The 19,912-nt window shown below is 42.3% G+C and overlaps 2 protein-coding genes across 5 annotated transcripts; both read left to right on the top strand.

Moving 5' to 3' along the window:
* Positions 1-1,286: 1,286 nt before the first annotated feature.
* Positions 1,287-8,761, top strand: LOC308109712 (LITAF domain-containing protein-like). Of its 2 annotated transcripts, XM_080463477.1 has the most exons (7): positions 1,287-1,396; positions 1,856-2,014; positions 2,088-2,451; positions 5,022-5,121; positions 5,238-5,291; positions 5,362-5,497; positions 7,021-8,761. In XM_080463477.1, exons 3-7 carry the CDS (start codon positions 2,293-2,295, stop codon positions 7,124-7,126), a joined length of 555 nt encoding a protein of 184 aa, XP_080319603.1. In that variant the 5' UTR covers positions 1,287-1,396; positions 1,856-2,014; positions 2,088-2,292; the 3' UTR covers positions 7,127-8,761. The 2 variants fall into 2 exon arrangements, with proteins under 2 accessions (XP_080319603.1, XP_080319604.1); XM_080463478.1 differs by lacking the exons at positions 1,287-1,396; positions 1,856-2,014 and having other exon boundaries at positions 2,416-2,451; positions 5,026-5,121; positions 7,021-7,706.
* A 2,505-nt stretch (positions 8,762-11,266) lies between these two features.
* gprc5bb (G protein-coupled receptor, class C, group 5, member Bb) lies at positions 11,267-16,010 on the top strand (the record flags this gene model as incomplete). 3 transcript variants are annotated; one of them, XM_080464495.1, is made up of 5 exons in its annotated part: positions 11,267-11,681; positions 12,412-13,519; positions 15,426-15,541; positions 15,621-15,661; positions 15,851-16,010. In XM_080464495.1, coding segments are annotated over exons 2-5 (1,266 nt in total). In that variant the 5' UTR covers positions 11,267-11,681. The 3 variants fall into 3 exon arrangements, with proteins under 3 accessions (XP_080320621.1, XP_080320622.1, XP_080320620.1); XM_080464496.1 differs by having other exon boundaries at positions 12,382-13,519; XM_080464494.1 differs by lacking the exon at positions 15,851-16,010 and having other exon boundaries at positions 11,275-11,681; positions 12,382-13,519; positions 15,621-15,665.
* Positions 16,011-19,912: the final 3,902 nt, after the last annotated feature.

The raw sequence follows: 19,912 nt of genomic DNA, 5'->3' as shown, positions 1-19,912 counted from the left end.
ATAATGGTGGCCACTGAGAACCTACTCAGGTTTGGACAGACTCTTAGTTCTGCTTCAGTCACTGTCCAGCCACGGACAATGACATGATCAATGACTGTTGCTCGCTTCTCATCTGTAATGGTGGTGCGAGTTTGTGCTCCGCTCCGCTCCGCTCCACTCCTCCCTCCCTCACTCCCTCACTCGAACTCCCTCACTCGAACTCCTCTGACTCTGCCTCAGTTCATTGTGTTTGTTTGAACCTTCAGCAAATTGTGCATTCTGAACTGGCTTTTATAGGTGTAGTCACATCATTTGCAACAAGTGTCTTCAATTTGGACTCGTTATGTTTAATGAATGAAGCCAGGTGTGTTCATTGTGTTCAAATTTTGCTGACTGTGGCAAGCATTTTGCATCACATGAACTTTAATTTGAAAAGTTTTTTGCAACTTGTGTTTTAGCAAGACAAAATGTGTTTAGATTTATGAAGAAAGGAGGATTGTGTTTCGCGAATTGTGTCTTCATGTGAATTGTGTTTATGGTTTTGGCAAATGGGGGTGAGTTTTATTTAATGTGTTTAGAGAACTGGTCATTTGGTTTAGAGAATTGGCTTTTGTGTTTTTAGCAATTGGGAAAAACTGTAACAGCTGTATTCCTCCAACAGACCTGTCTTTGGATATTCTTGGCCAACTGCTGCCACCCAGTGGACAGTAAGCAACATTACACAAAGCAGGACTTTTAAACAAATCCTTTAAAATTCTGTAATATTACTTGTTACGTGTGTGTTGATGAAAAGCTCATCTGCAAACAGAAGTTGTCTTTCAGTAAATGGGATGTAAGACATTAGTGCTGCAAAAATGACTGAACAAAGTGATTTACATTGCTCATAAGAGCCAATACAGGATGCTGCCGCTTTGCTTTTTCTGAAGGCAATATCTCCAATGACGTACTTGTGATCCAGAATTGTTATCTATGCTAATAACTACAAGTCCACTAAGTCTTACCTGGGCCAGTGTCGTTGTTGTTGTTTTTTTTTTTATCAATTTGGGCTTGGAAAAGCTCTGATACAGGCATCCTGAAGCAACCCAAGGATTTGGGTAAAGCTCATATATCTCATTTCCTGAGTTCAAATGTAGACATACTGGCTTTTGGAGTTATGACACATTTTCTTTCAACATATTTACATTGTCAAAATGAATGATTTTTAATCGGGATTAATCCACGGCAACCCTGTGATTAATCAGATTAAAATGTGCATGCTCTTGGGGACGCTCTGGTGGACATTGGGGCTCTATGCACATGTATATATTGCAAATGCATCAGGCAGCTCTGCATTACAGTATCATAAGTTGTCTCACCTCAGTTCCATCAATACCTCAGAAAGGAGCAGCCACAGGATGTGAAGCACCTTCAGAACAAGGTAAGCAGGAGAGTATTTCTCAATATCTACTCATGCTTCTTTTTAACAAGCAGAGAGGTTAATGTTTCTGAGGTAAAAGAAATACACTCGATAGCGATCTGATTCATTGATTTCTGGAAACCTTCCGTCTTCATTAAATAGCAAAAAGAAGTGTTTCTCATGAAGGGGATTTGCAATGTATTGCCAGTAAGTAATTGCCCACAGCATTGATATGTCTGTGGTCGCAGCAGCAGAAAAAATATATTTTCACATGATCTTTTCCTTTTAATTTTTTCATAGAGAAGAAAGAAGTGCAAAACCATGAGGTTATCAGTTGAAATAGTTAACAGAAAGACCATTTTTAAAGACTTACCAGATATTTACAATCAAACGAGAATGGCTATTGCTTTTTGTTGCAACCCAGTGATTAATCTGATTTTTTTATTTGACAGCACTAAAACAAATTTTAAATCCTAAAAGGTACTTGCTCTTGGGGGCCCTCTGGTGGACATTGGGGCCTGTTGACCCAAAGAGTTGTGAGAAATATTATCCTATGAAGTGAAAAGCATTGGGAACAACACAAAGTACTCTGTGGAGCTTGGTGTTTGGAGGGTGCAGTGTGGTTCAAACTCTAAGCAGGTAAATTATACTCAGACACCTCAACTGTATTGTTGTTTCATACACCTATTGAACAGCTGTATTCCTCCAACAGATCTGTCTCTGGATATTCTTGGTCAACTGCTGCCAACCAGTGGACAGTAAGCAGCATTACACAAAGGAAAGTTTTAAACACGCAATAAAATGCTTTAATATTCTGTAATATTACTTGTTAGGGGTGTATTCCTGAAAAGCTCATCTGCAAAGAGGAATTGTCATTCAGCAAATGGGACGTAAGATGTTGCTGCTGCAACAATAAAATGACTCTAGACAAACACAAGGTAAATGATTGCAACCTTTTCAGGATGCTGCCCCACCTCCTGTCTGATGTATCACAGCAGCGTAGGTTGTCTCACCTCAGTTCCACAAATACCTCAGAAAGGAGCAGGTCCCGGAGCAGGTGCCACCTTCAGAGCAAGGTAAGCAGTGAAAGTGTTTCTTTAAAATCCAATAGTTCTTGTTTTTAACAAGCAGAGAGGTTAATGCTTCTGGGTTTATTTTATCTTTTTGTTTCAGACATCTATAGCTTATAAATATAAAAGCAAATACATTGTATTTCTACCAAAACCAGTCATCTTTGGTTATATTTTCCTTTTTCCTCAAGTGTGAATGACTAACGAAGGCAGAGCAGAGGAGAAGTCAAGTTCTTTATAAATAAGAAATAAAAAATAAATAAATACATAAATAAAAATCTATTTAATCTATTTATTTTCTCAGTTTAAAATCTAACACTGGACTCTGTCAGCTGACTGACTAACGAAGGCAGATCAGAGGAGAAGCCAAGTTCTTTATAAATAAAAAATAAAAATAAATAAATACATAAATAAAAATCTATCTAATTTATTACAGAAAAAAAAGCTTTATAAAGCTCCAAGCAATCTTCTTGGAGTGTAAAAAAAAAAAAGCGCTATCTAAGTTTGACGTATTATTTATTTATTTATTTTCTCAGTTTCAAATCTAACACTGGACTCTGTCAGCTCAGATAAACTTTTTGTCTAAAGAGTTCTGAGAACCTTTCAAGTTAAACAAGGAAGTACAAGCCTGTGAGTGGCCTGTACTTAATCCACATCAGTGAACATCACCTAATGACTGACTTTATATTTCCTTTTGTGAGCAACAAAAGTGATGGAAAGGCAGCTAATTGTAATAATTAAAGCGTAGTGGCGTCACTAAATCTGTCATCTCTGACGAGAAGTCTTAAAAACAACGAAAGCGGGCGTGAATTTACATTTACATTTTAATTGTAGGACGAGAGGAACAGGTTCAACAACACCTGAACAGTCAGCTTTTTTTTCAATCCTTCAATTCATGGATGTCTCTCTACTTATGGTGACTGTAAAGTGACTCGGTGATCAAGGAAATGTGCAGAGAAGCACAAACCTTCAAACATAACGTCCGGGAGCCAAAACCGGCCCAACTCAGGCTGCGGAGGGGATTACTGCTAAAATCACAAAGAGACGACTCGTCTGATGCTCCTGCTCGGTCCACGACGACACAAAGCTCCACTCAGTGTGGCACGATTTGACGACTTTAGTTACTGTCCTCCACAAGAATTCCTCCAGTAGTACGAAAGACGTGGGCGCAGTTGATTGGTGACGCTACACTCCCTGCAGGTGAATGTGTGTGATTGTCTCTCTCTCTCTCTCTCTCTCTCTCTCTCTCTCTGGGTTTTCCCTCTGATGGACTGCTGGCCTTGCCCAGCTCTACTCTGCTTTCGCCCACAACCTCAGTTCCCTGCAGCCCTCACTTCAATATCGGGACGAAGGAAATTCATGAATACATGTCAAAGTCCATATTTTATCTCGACAAGCTTCATGGAAATCACACGATTTGATTTACAGCACATTTATAGACGGATGATTTCGAGGGAATGATTAACAATGTGGCGGACAGCATGGAGGAGGAAGGTCACAGGGCCTGGAGGCAGAACGACTGTTTTGTTCTTTATATTCAACACGCAGGAGCAGAAACGAGAAAAACAGGGCCAAGGGTTTCAGGACAATGGTTTGGCCATTCCAACAATGGAATGAGAACACAGTGAACACGTTTGATTAACAATGAAGCTTTATAATCTACTTTCATGGTACTGTGAATAACTTAAAGACAAAAATAAACTTGTGGCAAATCTGCCTCGGAAGACATTTGGAAAGGTTGCACTGCGTTCACAACTTCTCACTGTTTCATACGAATCTGCATCGTTTCTGTCGAAGCCATTTTTCTGTATATCAGTTCTTTTGCTAAGACACAATCACATTTTTGGTCGAGCAGACATAATAACAATCGCAATTCGAGTTGTATCTCCTCGAATATTTATGTACATTGACTTTGGATATGGCAAACCTCCTGATTTATGCCGTTTATTTTGTTGTTAGAACTATAGTTCAGTGGTGATGGAGGGCACGAGGGGAGGCTTGTTGTTTGCAGAGGAGTCCGGGGGGATCGTCACGCACAACGTTTACTTGATCGTGTTTTAGAGGAATGCAGCTGTTCGCATGGTTCTTCTCCTAATACATAAAGTTGTGTAAAGACACTCGTGGAATTGACAAACGAGATCAACAGGCTTGCGAGCAACATCTTTCATTACCGAGACACAGACTCACTGACCAGGAGACATTAGATCATTGAAATTGTGTGATTTCTTTTTTTTTTTAACCGAGCTGTGTTTGTATCTGACCTCCTGCAGAGACTCTCTGGGTCCTTCCACTTCTGGTTGTTTTCTCCTTACAAAATAAAAGTACAATGCCACCAAACCTGCTTCCTTGCTGGACGAAAGTTTCGTGTCACACATTCTTTGACTATACCCCTCCTCGATCAACAAGTTTTCACCGTTCCAGGGCAGAGACACCAGCATTCAGTCTGAACCGAAGCCTTCTTCAGGTCTTAACCTTCTGACCTGGACTTCGCTTCAGTCAGAACATCTACGATGAATACTTATTGCATACAGAGCCGATTGTAATTTCTTATTTATGTTTGTTATCCAATCCTTCAGACAGACATCATGGATAAAGGACAAGGACCAATGTGTGACTCGGCAGCACCACCTTACCCCGGCCCTCCAATGGGCCATTCTGCGCCTGCCATTCCACATTGTATGAGATCATTGCCCTTGTGCTCCTCTTTTGCATCATTTAGTACTGTTCTCCTTTCTGGATTTATAAATGCCATTTCAGTTTGGGTGATTGAAACGTTTCTGTCTTCTGTGCAGTTCATCAGCCTGCTTACCAGTACAACGCACAGCAAGCGGTGGTCATTCAGCCTGGTACGTCTCTTTCCTCAGTGTTTTCCCTCACAATGGAACTTTTGTTAAGCTTGCTCCGTGGCGTTCACAGTGGTGGTGGGAAGCAACCTTTCAGACGTTCCTGGACAGACGGTCTGTCCTCACTGCCACAACACTGTCATCACCAGGACTGAGCACAAAAACGGCCTGCTCACATGGCTGATCTGCGGCGTGCTTGGAGTCCTCCTGTGAGTAGAAGCCTCCGACACACGCAACCATGAAAACACTGCGAAGCACCACGGGCGTTTTCAGGCCTCGTGAAATACAAAAAGTGTGTGTGAAAACACGGTAATTCGGTTTGACATTAACCTCAAGGTGTTTGTGAAACCGAGTTGCTCTCAGTTAAAACCACTGGTGAGTCTGTATTGATGTCGACGTCAGTTCATAAGGAAGCCGGATACCCTCAATAGAAAACCGGTGTCTTAGAAACATGTAATGAAAAATATCTTTACTGTACGAATCAAAGTTATTTCTTCTACCTGAATGCAGTTCATCAGTAAAACCATCCGTGAACAAACTCAGTGCTACAAAGTAGAAAAAGTAAAGACGTGTGATTGTTATGCTTCCTCTCAGTAAACCTCAGCAACATTGAATGATGACAGATTTAGAAGGAATATGCACGTGTGGGCTGAGCGTGGAATTTGTGTCGCACCCATTGAAAATCTTCGTCTTTGCTAATGACATGCGGCTTTTCTTTGCTGTTGACTCTTGTTTGGTGGATCGTTGACGTCGGAAGAAACAAGACCTGTTGGAAATGAATCGCTTCATTAATTCAATAAACAAAAGCGCCTCTGCTGCTTGTTGAAGGACGTTACTGGACGTTCTGCTCTTATTCTCTGTAAGGTGACCTTGGGTGACCTGAAAGGCACCTCCAAATTAAATTTATTATTATTATTATTATTATTATTATTATTATTATTATTATTATTATTATTATTATTATTATTATTATTATTATTTCTTCCCGTGGGCTCACCACCCACAGGAAAGGTTCTTGATCGGTGCAATGTGATCTGGGTGACGGTGCTCAGACTGCCGCCCCCGCGACACGGAAACGGATAAGCGGGAGAAAATGGATGGATGGATGGATTATTATTATTTTTGTTGTTGTTGTTGTTGTTGTTGTTGTTACTCAGCCACCACAAACTGGCACATTCTCCTCATGGAGGTCAACACAAGAAAGAAAGAAAGAAAGAAAGAAAGAAAGAAAGAAAGAAAGAAAGAAAGAAAGAAAGAAAGAAAGAAAGAAAGAAAGAAAGAAAGAAAGAAAGAAAGAAAGAAAGAAAGCACATTTAATTGATTCCAATGGGGAAATTCCTTTTCTGTATTTTACCAACCCTAATGCCCACAGTGGGTCAGGGGCCAACAGAGGCAACTTGTGGGATTTGAACCTGCAAACATCCAAACACAAGCTTGTGTCTCTGGACTCTGGACCACATGTAACCCACGTCCTCAGCCCGATCCGCTCATCCCACAAACGCATGAGTCTAATGTTTGTGTCATAATTTGAAAAAGAAAAGAGAAGAAAAACATTCCAACGGTGTGAGGTTCACTTTCGGTGTAACGTGATAGTAATTCACAGAGGGATTCAAGTCTAAAAGTATGATCTTAAGTTTTGATTTAGTCCAACTCAGAGACAGAACAATGCGTGAATCCACATGCACACATCATATTTGATGGTTTTTAACTTGCTTTCTTTGCTCTCCAACAGCATATGGCCTTGCTGCTTGATTCCCTTCTGTGTGGATTCTTGCAAAGACACTGAACATTACTGCCCCGTCTGTAACAACGTCCTTCACCTCCACAAACACTTGTGAGCGGCGCTGCATTGTCAACCCGTCGGGAGTAGCAAGAAAAGAAAGTAAACCTTGATGAAATCCAACCCTCCCTGCACAAACAACATACATCACCAGTGATCCGGAGCGGTTTCTGTATTACACTGTAGATATGTTGAACTGCACTATGTTATGCAACACAAGCGTGGTGATTGATTTCTGGGCTTTAACAAATTGTGGTAAAGCCCACTAATAATTCCTTACATACATACTTATACCTTTTTGTTTATTGTACAATATGTATCCAACATATCAATAGATAAAGATAAGAACATAAGAATTTGATCTAAGAGAAAGGTTGAATTTTGTAATAACTTTAATTACATCTTGTGTCATTTTAGAGAATGTTTGATAGGAAATGTGTACCTGTCTGTTTAAAAGTCAACAAGGTTTTATGTTTCTGAAATAATCATACTTATCATGAGGATTACATCCTGATTTTACTCAAACTCAAGTTGAAGTCATTGAATTATTGGTTTCACAGCGGATCGAAAATTTTCAGCACAAACAAAAAATTATTGATTGTATCATGAAATGATGAATAAATCAGTATTTCATCATCACTGCATTGTAAGTGTCATTTAAAAAAAGTGTGTGTGTGTGTGTGTGTGTGTGTGTGTCATTTATCAGGACTGTTTTATTCTTAAAATTACAACAATGGGAATGTCGCCCACCCAACAAATGAGGACAACCTCGTCCAACTTTATTAAACAGAAAGACGATTGGCCCTACTAGTCATCTCACAATTGATTTGTCAGACCAGAGACTGTATATCAGTTGGCACCCGGCGTGGGACATGAACCCACTACCTTGAGATTGTGAGTCTCATGCTCTAACAAACTGAGCTAGCCGGGGGCACCATGGAGCTTCGAGGAAGTCCAGAAATATTATTCATATCTAAATGGTCAAACGGACTTCACTTATAAAGCGCATTTCAACTGTGCGAGGAGTCCCAAAACGCTTTACATCCACCCATTCATACATACATACATTCACTCACCAATGGAGGCAATCCAGTTGGGAGTCATTTGCTCAAGGACACTTTGACATGTGGACAGGGGAATCAAACCTGTAACCTTCCAATTGGGAGACGACCGCTCTACCAACCGAGCCATGCCACCCAAACCAAGCAATGCTGCGCAAATCTACGCAACACTAGTTATTACAAAGAACCACAAATGATTTTGAATTAGCATTAAATGCTCAAATAACCCAATATATACTGATTGGTTCATATAATCATAGGACTTGGTTACAGTTCAGTAGTCTGGATTGTCTCTGCCCCCACTCGTCTCTCTCTCTCTCTCTCTCTCTCTCTCTCTCTCTCTCTCTCTCTCTCTCTCTCTCTCTCTCTCTCTCTCTCTCTCTCTCTCTCTCCATTCATCCATCCGTCCGGTCGCAGTGTTCATGTGCTTCATTGTCAAATTATTTATCATGTAAAACTGTATATCGTACTTTTTTCATGAATCTTTTACTTTATCTATTTTCTTTTTGAAACACATTTTTTATTTGGCTTGTTTGAGTGTATTAAAGTCCCTTGTGTTTTTTTATTGCACTGTCGTGTGCCTTGTAAAGCGTCTGAATGGGGTCATATCAATAAACTTGGCCATGTGTCCCAAAAAAGAAGGATTTGATCTCCGTGGTACTTCCTGGTAGAGTGAAGGTCAATGTAATAACACAAGACAAAGTAAGTAATGATCCTCAGGGTCTACAGTGCTGGCCTGCAGGCAGTGGGACTTGAACCTGTCAATCTCTGAACACAAGCTCTCCCCCTGAAGCTATAGGCCACTACTGTCCCAGGAATATTCCCACACAACAACAATGTTTTGTGAACTCCAGATGCCCTTTGGATGCGTACATGTGCAGAGAGTTGCTGGGACGGACCTGAAGTGGGATAAAGGTTGGGATTATGCAATGGGTCATACTGACTAAGGTCCTATTGGACTGTGACCATAGTAACTACTGGATTAACCAGATTAGGACTGACATGAGTTAGTCAGCAGATCCCTGCCCTGTTCTCTCCTTTGTAACAATACACAGGTACTTTCTCAAGCTGAGAAAAAAACATTCACATTTTCAAGTCTGTGCTTTGTAATTAATTATTTGTACTACGACTCCTGAGAGTTACCGACCAGTCAGTTTGTTTGACCTGTGAACGGTCTGTAATTTAATATTTCACTTACCGTGGCGTTCTTCACTTCTTGCAAACTCCCTTTTGTTTCCTGCTTCTTATTATGTTTGTGATCTTAACATCAGTCTCATCTCATTCGCCTCTCTTTCCCTGGTGCATGCACAATGTGTTGACCCTTGATTGAGTGTATTAATTTCCCTTGAAAAGAGACTACAAATCAAGGGTATTTCTGCAAAAAAAGAAAAGAAATATGAATAAATAGACAAATAAACAAGTCGAAAAAAAGTCTGTGTCTTCTGTGATTCCTCGCCAGTCCAACTTTAATCCTCTGACTTCCTGACCTATGAGCCCAGCTGGTTGTTGGCATTTCATCTTTGTTGCCCAGACGATTAAGATTAGAGTGATTGAGGACTAAGGTTAGGGTTAATGATAGGATTAAGATTGTTATCTATCAGCTTGACAGAAAGAAGCTAAGCTCCGTTGTGTCTGGAGAATTATATTGTGGTTGTTGACTCACTGTGGCACATATCCATCAGGTAAGTCCATCGTGTTTGTAGCAAGTTTGAACAGGTTGGTTTGCTGAAGCGAGCGTCCATTGCTCTTCGCCCTCTTTCTTCCCTCGACCAGCCATCAGCCTTTGCGTCTTACGCTGTGAGAACTGTGATAACAAAGTTCTGAAATGTACAATTGCCCGTGGAAACAGAACAATACAAGATTACGCCCAGAAATAGAAATATACATGAAACACACTGAAACAAGACACTCCGTCGACTGCTTGTTTTGGATTGAGGCTCTGAAGTCCGTGCTGTCCTCATGTCGCTCCGTTTAGCAACAATAACTTTGATTTCATCACAAACTGATGTGTTACTATCAGTGAATGAATGAATGTGTTGTTGGATGATTTGTGTGATTTATCAATTGCGCTGTGCAAATAATCGATCCAGTGTTTGTATCAATCGCACTGTCAAACCCGAACACTTAAGCGCCGCCCAGTTGACTGATGCTTCCGCCCTAACCACAACCGGAACCCTGAGCAACATTTTGCACACTTAGATATGTCATACTTATGCAGCATTCCTTACAGAGCTTTTTGAGAGTTGAGGAGGTGTTGGTTGCAAGCTGTTTGTGTGTTTTCATCTACCTTTCAAAAATACCCACATTTGACCTTCCAGGAGTATACCTTGACTTACTTTTGTTTATTCTAATCGTGATTCTAAATATATCCAACTAAGGTGTTGTCATGAAGAGGAAGTCTTAGGATCGTCTTGAGAAAACCCTTTGCCCGCCTGCATGTGAGGACTTCCTGTCTGGATTAGAGTGTTTTGACGGACCCGGCAGGGTGCAGGTGTGCACCAGCTTTAGCGTCTCCTATGTTTGACCGCTCTCAGCCGCTGAGCCCACTCGTATCTGTCAGCACCAATCCTTCTCTCGCTGATCCAAACCGACTCAATAAGCTGGTAGAGTGAGCGCTCCACATCATGATTTTCCTCGTGCGCCGACCCTCCCCAGCCCCACTCGAAAGGGGGAGGAGATAACAGGTCTCCAGAGGGACACTTGGCTGATTCATCCCTTCCCAGGGTATTACGTAACACTATCCGCTACACTGGTCACATGGCCACAAGGCTCACCTGTGTTTAGAGTGACCATCTGCCCTTTCTCATTCCCAATCCCGTCTTCCCACTCTGAGACATCAACCGTCAACTGACATCTGAAGAAGCTGCCTAGTTTTGGCCTGATTCAAACATGAATCCCTCCACAGCTATGTGTGTGGGGAAGAATTGTATAAGTGGTAAGAGGAAGACGTGGGAGCCTGAAGGCAGGAAATAATACCAAGATGTGCGAACGAGTGACGAATGCTGGACTGACTGCGAACGCTTACACTGTACTTATTTCCTACCTTCTTCCCTGTTTGACAGGAGCATCAGCAAATCATACCCCTCGTGTGTGGGTGAAGAGAAGTAAGCTGGGATTGCATCTCTGTTAACACCTCCGCAGATTCAGTGTGAAGCAGGGAGGGAGAAACGCAGACATGCAGACTGAATGAGTGGAAAGAGGAGGACAGAGGGGAGCGAAAGAGACAGAAGATATGTTTGACCGTGTGGGTGTGTGAAGTACCAAGGCATGCATCAGAATTGTGGATTCTTCTTGGAGCAGCTGGACAAGTCACTGCATCAGCAGGACATTGCTGGTCCCTCAAAGTGTGTTGTTTTGTACTTTCAGTGGGAGCTGTGAGCACAGGGAGCGACATTTTCAGAGACAAAATGGAAACCGGTTTGTTTTGCCACCTCAATGACTTCATTCACTGGGATTACAAACAACAGTTTGACTGAAGTGATGCTGGACATAATGTATGGAGCAGTATGATGCGTCTGTTCTATCACTAAGCAAGGAATCTAAGTATTTGAGGTGAGTGCGACGTTATTAAGGTTTAATAGTAAAACTGCTGTTGTGGGTGTTTACTTGTATTTACTGAAATCTGTGTGAGTGTCAGACCTTGATGGGGCATTTTCATCTCTCTCATTTACTGTTTTACGGTTGAAACTTTAATGAAATGAATATCAAACATCGACACACTGTTTGGTTGACATAAAAACAAGGAATTGTTTATCAATAAGCGTCCTCACAAACACGACGTGTGTGTGTGTGTGTGTGTGTGTGTGTGTGTGTGTGTGTGTGTGACTGTGTTTTTCTGTGGTTTAGGGCATTGAACTCGACTTCTCAAAAGCCCAGTATTCAATGCAGTCAGCCCACGCTGTTTCCCGTTTCCATGGAAACTATTGCCCAGTGCTAAAAGCAGTCCTATTCTGTGTGTGTGTGTGTGTGTGTGTGTGTGTGTGTGTGTGTGTGTGTGTGTGTGTGTGTGTGTGTGTGTGTGTGTGATGACAAACATCTCACAGACCAGATTTATTGGCTTTTTTTTTTTTTTTTTTAAACATAGATTGACTGTTTCTGCGTTTCTGTGATATGAATCATCAGGATGCTGTAGGAGCTCATATACAGCAATTAACCTCAACAATAACCTTCCAGCTCCCCTCCTCCCTGGATGCTTCATCACTCAGCTTGTTTATCTCTCGCTCTTTTAACCATTTCTCCATTTGTTTTTTAGCACTACGTTTTCTCTGTCTTTCTCTCTAAGATGGCCGTCAGCCCCACCATCATCTGCCTCCTGTCACTGATCGGCTATGGCTCATGCCACCCTCCTCCCCCTCCTCCTCCTCGGGGATGCAGCGTGGATGTGGACCCCCCTTACAGAGTGCTGTGTGACCTGGAGGCGGTCTGGGGTGTTGTTCTGGAGGCCGTGGCCTGCAGCGGCGGCGTCTCCTCTCTGGTCCTCGCCGTGCTCCTGCTCGTCAAGCTTCGTTCCATTTCAGACCCGGCCAGGCGCTCCGGCCTGGGGCCGCTCCTCCTGCTCCTGGGGACACTCCTCGGGATTTTCACCATATCGCTGGCTTTCCTGGTGGGGAAGAACCAGGCCCTCTGCGTGGTCCGCAGGGCCTTCTGGGGGCCGCTCTTTGCTCTCTGCTTCTCCAGCTTGCTGGTGCAGGGCGTGAGGCTCAGGAGGCTGGTGTCTGGAAAGAGCAGCCCGTCGGGCAGCACCCTCGCGGCACTCGGTCTGGCCTTAGCCTTGGTTCAGGGGATCATCTCTGCTGAATGGGTCCTGCTGACTGTGGTCAGGGAGGGACACCCGGCCTGCGAGTATCCACCCTTAGATTTCGCTCTGACATGCAGTTACACTTTGGGGCTGCTCCTCATAGCCATGGGTCTTTCTCTGGGGGTGGTGCTGTGCGGAGGGGAGTTTGCTGCAGAAGGAGGAGGAAGCAGCGAAGAAGATCGAGAAACCGAGAATGAAAAACGAAGATGGAAGTGTAACGCCGTCTGGCTCTTCCTGTCCAGCCTGGCCTCGGCATTGCTCTGGGTGGCCTGGCTCGGCTTTTATCTCTACGGCAGTCAGGCGTTAAGAGGGAAGGCGAATCGGGAGAGAGGAGGAGGGAAGAAGGATGCAAGAGTTTTGGATGAGCCCGCTCTGGCTGTGGCTTTGGTCATTCAAGGCTGGATCCTGCTGCTGTTCCACGCGATCCCCGAGGCACACCTGTGTCTCCGGAAACCACCGCAGTCCAACACGCAGGATTTCTTCGACACCAGCCACACGTCTCCCCCTCCACATTTTGGGGACGAACTCCCCTCACACTCTCATCGACCCTTCGCAGAAAACCAGGCCTTTTCAATGGAGGAGCACAGTGCAAGTAGGCCTCTGTAATGTATGTGTCCATGCATGGTAATTAATCCAGAGATGAAGAATGAGTCTTGAGGAGAATTTAACTCCAACCTGCCAACCGCCACTAATTAGGCCAGATATTCAATATTCCAGGTTGAGTGACGAATATGTTTACATTTTAAGCATTTTGCAGTAAGGTTAGAAATCATTGTTGCTAAGCAACAAAAAAAAATATGCACTATCTGGATTTTACTTCATTCAATGTCGTGTCTCAGCAGTAATATAAAAATAAGTGCATGTTAAACTGTTAAGACAGTAGTCATATTACCAAACGAGCGTTGGCACCATCCAGGTTTGGTTACAGAAGGAGTGGCTCGCTTGGTGAAACTGTAAATCCATTTGAATCCCATGAAATACCTGCTTATCCAACAGGCTTTGTCACAGGGGGAGAGTTATGAGTCATTTCGCTTGGATTGCTCTAAATTTCTATTCGAAGCCATGTGAACAGACGAAGAGCTAAACTGTGATGAGGCACAATAAACCCTGAGGAAGGCAGCAGAAGCAGCAGCAGAGAGGCAGCAGACAGACTACAGGATGCTGATATTCGTCAGCCATTGTACAACTGACAATAGTGAGTCACAGAGGGAAGGCCACGTAGCACGATGTGAGAAAGACACGGGAAGATGTGCTCTGTGGATGGAAACGTGAGCTTCAAACCCGCGACCCCTGGGCCACAAACACATGCTGTGAACTAACTGTGTCTGAAAAGACTGCAGAAGAGTGTGTGAGTACTGTTTAGTGTCCAACAACAAATAGAAAAACATCCCAAACTATTTTTTTTTCTTAATTTTTAAAAGATCACAATAAAATTTCTGTAGATGTCGGCAGAATTCAAAATCTTGAACTTTCTAATTTAATCAATATATAGTTTTTTTTTTTTTCAAGTAAACATTAGAGCCAAAACACTATACTGATTTCAAAGACTAAAATGTTTTTTAAGATGTGCGCCACAAAAGTCAAATCATTTGTTCACTGCAAAGGAAGCAAACCTCAAACGACGATATAAAGCATTATGTCAATAAATAATTAAGCATTACGTAAAGCATAAAGTACATAAGGGGAATAATGAAGAGCAGGTAGTGATGTTTTTTTTGAAGAAGGTTTGGAAACACCTGCATGAGTGTCAAACTCAATTCAGTTCAAGGGTCACATGGATTTCTAACGTGATGAAAGCGGACCAGTAACATTTCTCCCAGTTTTAGTGCAAAAACATACATCCTGGAAATGTTCATATTGGATGTTGCTCTTCTATAAAATCAATCATGAATGGTTTCAGGGGAAAAGTACATTCTGAAATATCAACCTGCCACCATGATTCTCCTAACCCTAACCCGAATGTGGTTTAAAGCCTTTCGCTTGTCAAAACACTGGATTTCTGAAACCTTCAGTCTGTTTTTCTAAACTCACTCTCATGTTATGGTCACAAGCGATTCGCTCGTTAAGTATCTTCAGGGTAGTTTTGGTTTTCAGTGTTTGATAATTAAACTCTAATACTAAAGATGCAGTGCGCTTCCAGCTGAACAGATTTAGAACAGCAGTTACTTTCATTGAACAGTTGCCCTTTGGTTGGATTTTCCTTTGTTGCAGTGTCGTCACTGAAATTGGACTGAAACCTCCTGCAGACTGGTTTGGCCACATGTCTGACATGCCTGTTCTAAGCTCACACCCAAGCCCAAATCGTAAATGAAAAGATTTACCGTACCAGGCTGCAACTCCCCATTTTTGTAGATCGTATGAAGAAGAATTGAGAGATGACGGAGTAATGTGTGTGTGTGTGTGTGTGTGTGTGTGTGTGTGTGTGTGTGTGTGTGTGTGTGTGTGTGTGTGTGTGTGCGTGCGTGTGTGTGTGTGTTTGACCTCTGTTGGCCGGCCAGCTCTTCGGAGCGGGACGTACCACGGCAGCAGCCACGGGAACGTCCGGCCCGGCATCGCCTTCAGAGGCCACGTCTACCAGCCTACTGAGATGGCTTTGGTCATGAACGGCGGCACGGTAAGAGCGACAGAGTGACAGAAACACATCGGCACCGCGTCCCTGTCTCTGAATAACCGTGTTGATCCTCCGCTTGCAGATGCCCACAGCCCCGGTTAACTACACTGGACGACGGTTATGGTAATGTGGCCACGACGAGTAGAGGATTAAACAACCAGTCACATCCCCCGTGACCGACGAAGAAGGAAATATCACGAACACCACATATCACCCCCAGTCCACTTCATGAGAGATAGTTTATTGTGCTCGTGTAAATTTGTGTGAATTTCACATTTTGACACAGTCTTGATTGCCTCTTGTTTTGTTTAGATTTTTTGGGCATACTGGGTGTGAAATCACATGCTAGGAGAGAGGTTGACACGGCGTCTGCAGTTGGTCCACGATACCCACAGTGCATCATTCCGATCAGCGCATACAGTCTGTTTGGGACTTATGAAGCCAGCGATGAAGGGCGTGTGAGGAGGCCTGAGTGAGTCATCGCCATGAAAAGTTTCAGGAGTTTTAGCTCTGAGGACGATAAGAATGGAGTGCCCTTCTTCCTTTTCTTCTTCTTCTTCTTCTTCTTCTTCTTCTTCTTCTTCTTCTTCTTTTTCTTTTTCCTCTTCCTCTTCCTCTTCCTCTTCCTCTTCCTCTTCCTCTTCTTTTCCGTGTTTGTCGTTTTTGGCTTAAAAGCTACAGTTCAGCAGAGAAACTCCAGGAAGTTGATGTGAATTCCCTGCACACGCCCACAAAGCTTGCTTGGCCTCGGTGTTTCGTGCTGGAAACCCCCTAAAGGACCCTCGTAGTGCTTTCCTCTCCGTATCAAGTGCTGCTGGGCCGTTTCGTCGTACGTGTTCATGGACACAGTGTGGTTTTTGCAGGAGGTCGCGCAGGGTTGTGGAGGATGGTCAGATCGATACGGAAGGTGAATGTAAAACCTACAACTCATGGATTGCCTTTTACAAATGAAGAGATACCTTTTTAATAAGAATACCTTAAAAGCCATTTAACACTGCAAAGCCTATTCTGCAGTCTGGGGTTCCGAGTTGGAGGTTGTGATCTTGCACTTTATCAGCGCTGATGTCTGGGAACTCTGACATTTTGAGATAAATTGAGTTGCATGTTGAAGCACAGTTTTAAGGTAATGTATTTTGTCAAAATGTTTGTATTTTGTGCGAGTTTTCTATACTTTTGATATTCGTATATACTGTATATTACAAAGAACACCACCTGTTGCGGAGTTTTACTCTGAAAACTATATCTGACTGAAACATTGAACAGTATTCAAGAACACACGGCTCTCACCGGGTGTTTGAAGTAAATGTTTTGTTTAATTTCATGTCTTCTGACATAATTTGTTAAGTCATTCAGGTATGTTTAATTTAGATAATCACTTCAGACATACAACATTATTTATTGTTCACTAAAAGAAAATCAATCTGACATTTTCTTGTGAGATCTCCAGACAAACCTGAGACTTTATTTTCCCGTCAGTGATGATGAGCTGTCCAGGCTCGGCTGTGAGCTTCATCATCTGATGTAGATTCACACTGATGGCTACTTTTACATCTTTTCACGCACATTGCTCCGCCTTCTTCCCTAATAAGTGAAGCATTTTTGGCAATTTTCTGTGATTTCTTTCAGCGTTCCCTGACTCGGTACGGGAAAATGACGTGATCTTCTATCTCAGTGAAAATAACCGGAACTATTACATGTATTCTGTTTGTTGATCGGTGACACTGAAGTGTTTCTTCCCAGATCCAGACTGAAAAATAGCTGACAGCAGCTGTTCAAACAAGACAAGTAAGATTCCTGCCAGATGGACTGAACTGTTTGGTCTGGGACGTTTTCTCCTCTTATGATCTACTCGTGATGCGGCAGTCAACACTCTCATGCTGTGACCGTTTCTTCTTGCTGTAACCTTGAACACCCGAGATCGTCTGTTACTTTTTGCTTTCGTGTGCAAGCGTGCGCTCTAATATCGTAAAATGCAAAACATGAGATTTTTATGTAAACAACCATCTATAACAGATTTTTAAAAACGTGCCGTGAACGTGAAAAAGCACTGGTGTTTCCCTCTTGATGATGTTTGCACTGTCACTGATTTATGGCAGCGTGACATGAATGTCTGTAATGTGATTTGCACAAAGTGGCTAATACATCAGTGCACATCTTCTGTTAAATGCTGCCTGGTCGTGTTGTCTTTTCTCTGAACATGTCGGGTGGAATTACAACGACCTCACACCAAGTGTTTAATGCAGTGTGGCTCTGAATCACAAGAAAGAAAGGAGGGGGGGGGGGGGACTATACATATTCAGTTTCCAAAGGGTGAAATATTCAAAAGGATCCACAGAGCACCATGAAACCGTCAATGCCTCTCTTCTTGATAGCTCATGACTTAATGCCTGATGTTTGCATGTTTTCCCTGGGCCTGCACGGAGAACGTCTATATAGATTATATTCTGATTTCTTGTCAGGACAAGGAAAAACAAGGTTTAGAGAAACGTCCTCTGCAGTGGACTATATGAACCTGAGCATTCAACGTAAAGCATAATGAATAACTTGTGTTTTATTGGAAATATACAAATGCTTGTCTGTTTTTATGCTTTGAAAAACATTTGAACAATTCTTTTAGACATTTCAACTCTGAATATGTGTATAGAGCTGAAATGTTTGGGAATTAATAGCTCATGTGTTTATTGACAGTTGATACCCATTACAAATCGTATTATAACATTATGGAAATTCTAAATAATCATATTAGGTACTGCAAAGCTCTCACACTCCACCAAAAGTCATGTAAAACCTGACATTTTACCTCACATGAGTTACCACAATTAATGTAAAATGACCCACAAAAGTGCTTAGAATTCATCTCTCTGCAGGGGCCTGGACTGGCCCCCACACCCCCGGCTGTGGCGGCTTCGGCCCTTCAATCCTCACCACTGATGACCAGAAACTTCTTCCTCAAACCTTGGCATGCCTGCTTAATCCCTGATTATTGGAACACTGCAAATAAATAGTTTGTTGAGTTGATGTAATGTAATCATGCCACACATTTACATCTACTCTGATTAAATAGATTGAGTTCCTTTTTTATTGTGTTATCTGATCAACATGTATTAGAACGAACCATTTAACAAAGAGAAACTCAGTATGCTCATGTTAATCAAACATATTTCTGATATGTAAACTAAACAACTGCCTTAGTTGATTTTTTTTGGGAGTGTAGCTTGTACTGCGTTGACCCCATTACTGACAGGTGACTCGTCAAAGGCGGAGCTTTGCAAGCTATAATTATTCTAGATGAAGTATGTCTAAAAATAAATGAGTTGATGATAAAAAAAAATGGGACTCCAGGAATTACATGACTTCAGGAAACTCAAAAACAAATGCAGATCTCTTCTAGCCGAAACATCTGAATAAGCTCACGTAGACTCGCACTGCTATTAAAATATCTGATATCACTCATGTTTATGTGTTCTTTGTTTGTTATCATGTATCATGAAATCAAGCAGATGAATTTGAAGGTGAAATTTAAACGGGGTATATCTGATCCCAGCTCGGTGCCTTCTTCTAACAGTGCGACAGATGGTTGTCACCAGATCAAGCTGCACTCTGACTCATTCTGGTTCAACAGGAAGTAAAGCCAATCCCAGTTTACTCAGCGTGAGTCAACTGGGATTGGCTTCAGTTCTCCGAAAGCCTGAAAACATGTTCTTTTTTTTCTTTTTTTTCTTTTAAACAAATGACATTATAAATACCTCTATTTCATCCCAAAAAAACCCCCCAAAAAACAAAAAACAAAAAACATTTCTTAGTGATTCATGCACACATTCTCTTCGCCATGTAGTTGACTCTTGAACCAGTGGACACATTTCACAGCTCAACAGGTTATAAATAGTGAAAATCCATCTCAGACTGTTTCACAGGGAAGCATCAGGTAGCAAGTCAGGAATTGCCCCTGCAGGGCGTGTGTTACTGTAGGTGGAGGATCTATGGCGAAAGGCTGAAGGTGCCACACCAACTGAAGACTATATAGAACGTGGAGGGATTTACAGTGGTTATAAACCAACAGAACTGGGTGAGTTTGCAGATGATTAGAAATAGTAAATTAACCAGATGGAGGCTGGAAGTGATTCCAGGCATCTGTACAAATCCTGAAGGAGTAAACATCATAGTGATGCATTGCCCCACATGTACATTGGGAATTCTTATGGAAAACATCAACCACTTATTTTGGAGACAAATTGAAGTCTAAAGCAGAAGAAATAAGCATACTTAGTCTTGAAGTGTGCTCTCCAGTTCATTGGTCAATTATCCCATCATGGCTGCTCTTTGACCCGGAAGTTGATTTAATCATACTAAAGAATCACAAGTCAAGAAAGTCAG

This window comes from Lipophrys pholis (assembly GCF_963383615.2).
Source record: "Lipophrys pholis genome assembly, chromosome: 5".
NCBI classification, from domain to species: Eukaryota; Metazoa; Chordata; class Actinopteri; order Blenniiformes; family Blenniidae; genus Lipophrys; species Lipophrys pholis.
The sequence above is the reverse complement of the archived record's forward strand: the minus strand, read 5'-3'. Positions and strand labels throughout refer to the sequence as shown.

Bases quoted from the DNA above. Each gene is read 5' to 3' on its own strand.
- LOC308109712 (XM_080463477.1), top strand. From the start codon at position 2,293: ATGACTCTAGACAAACACAAGGTAAATGATTGCAACCTTTTCAGGATG. The intron at 2,452-5,021 runs GTAAGCAGTGAA...CCAATCCTTCAG, and splicing joins GGTGCCACCTTCAGAGCAAG to ACAGACATCATGGATAAAGG. The intron at 5,292-5,361 runs GTACGTCTCTTT...TGGCGTTCACAG, and splicing joins AGCGGTGGTCATTCAGCCTG to TGGTGGTGGGAAGCAACCTT.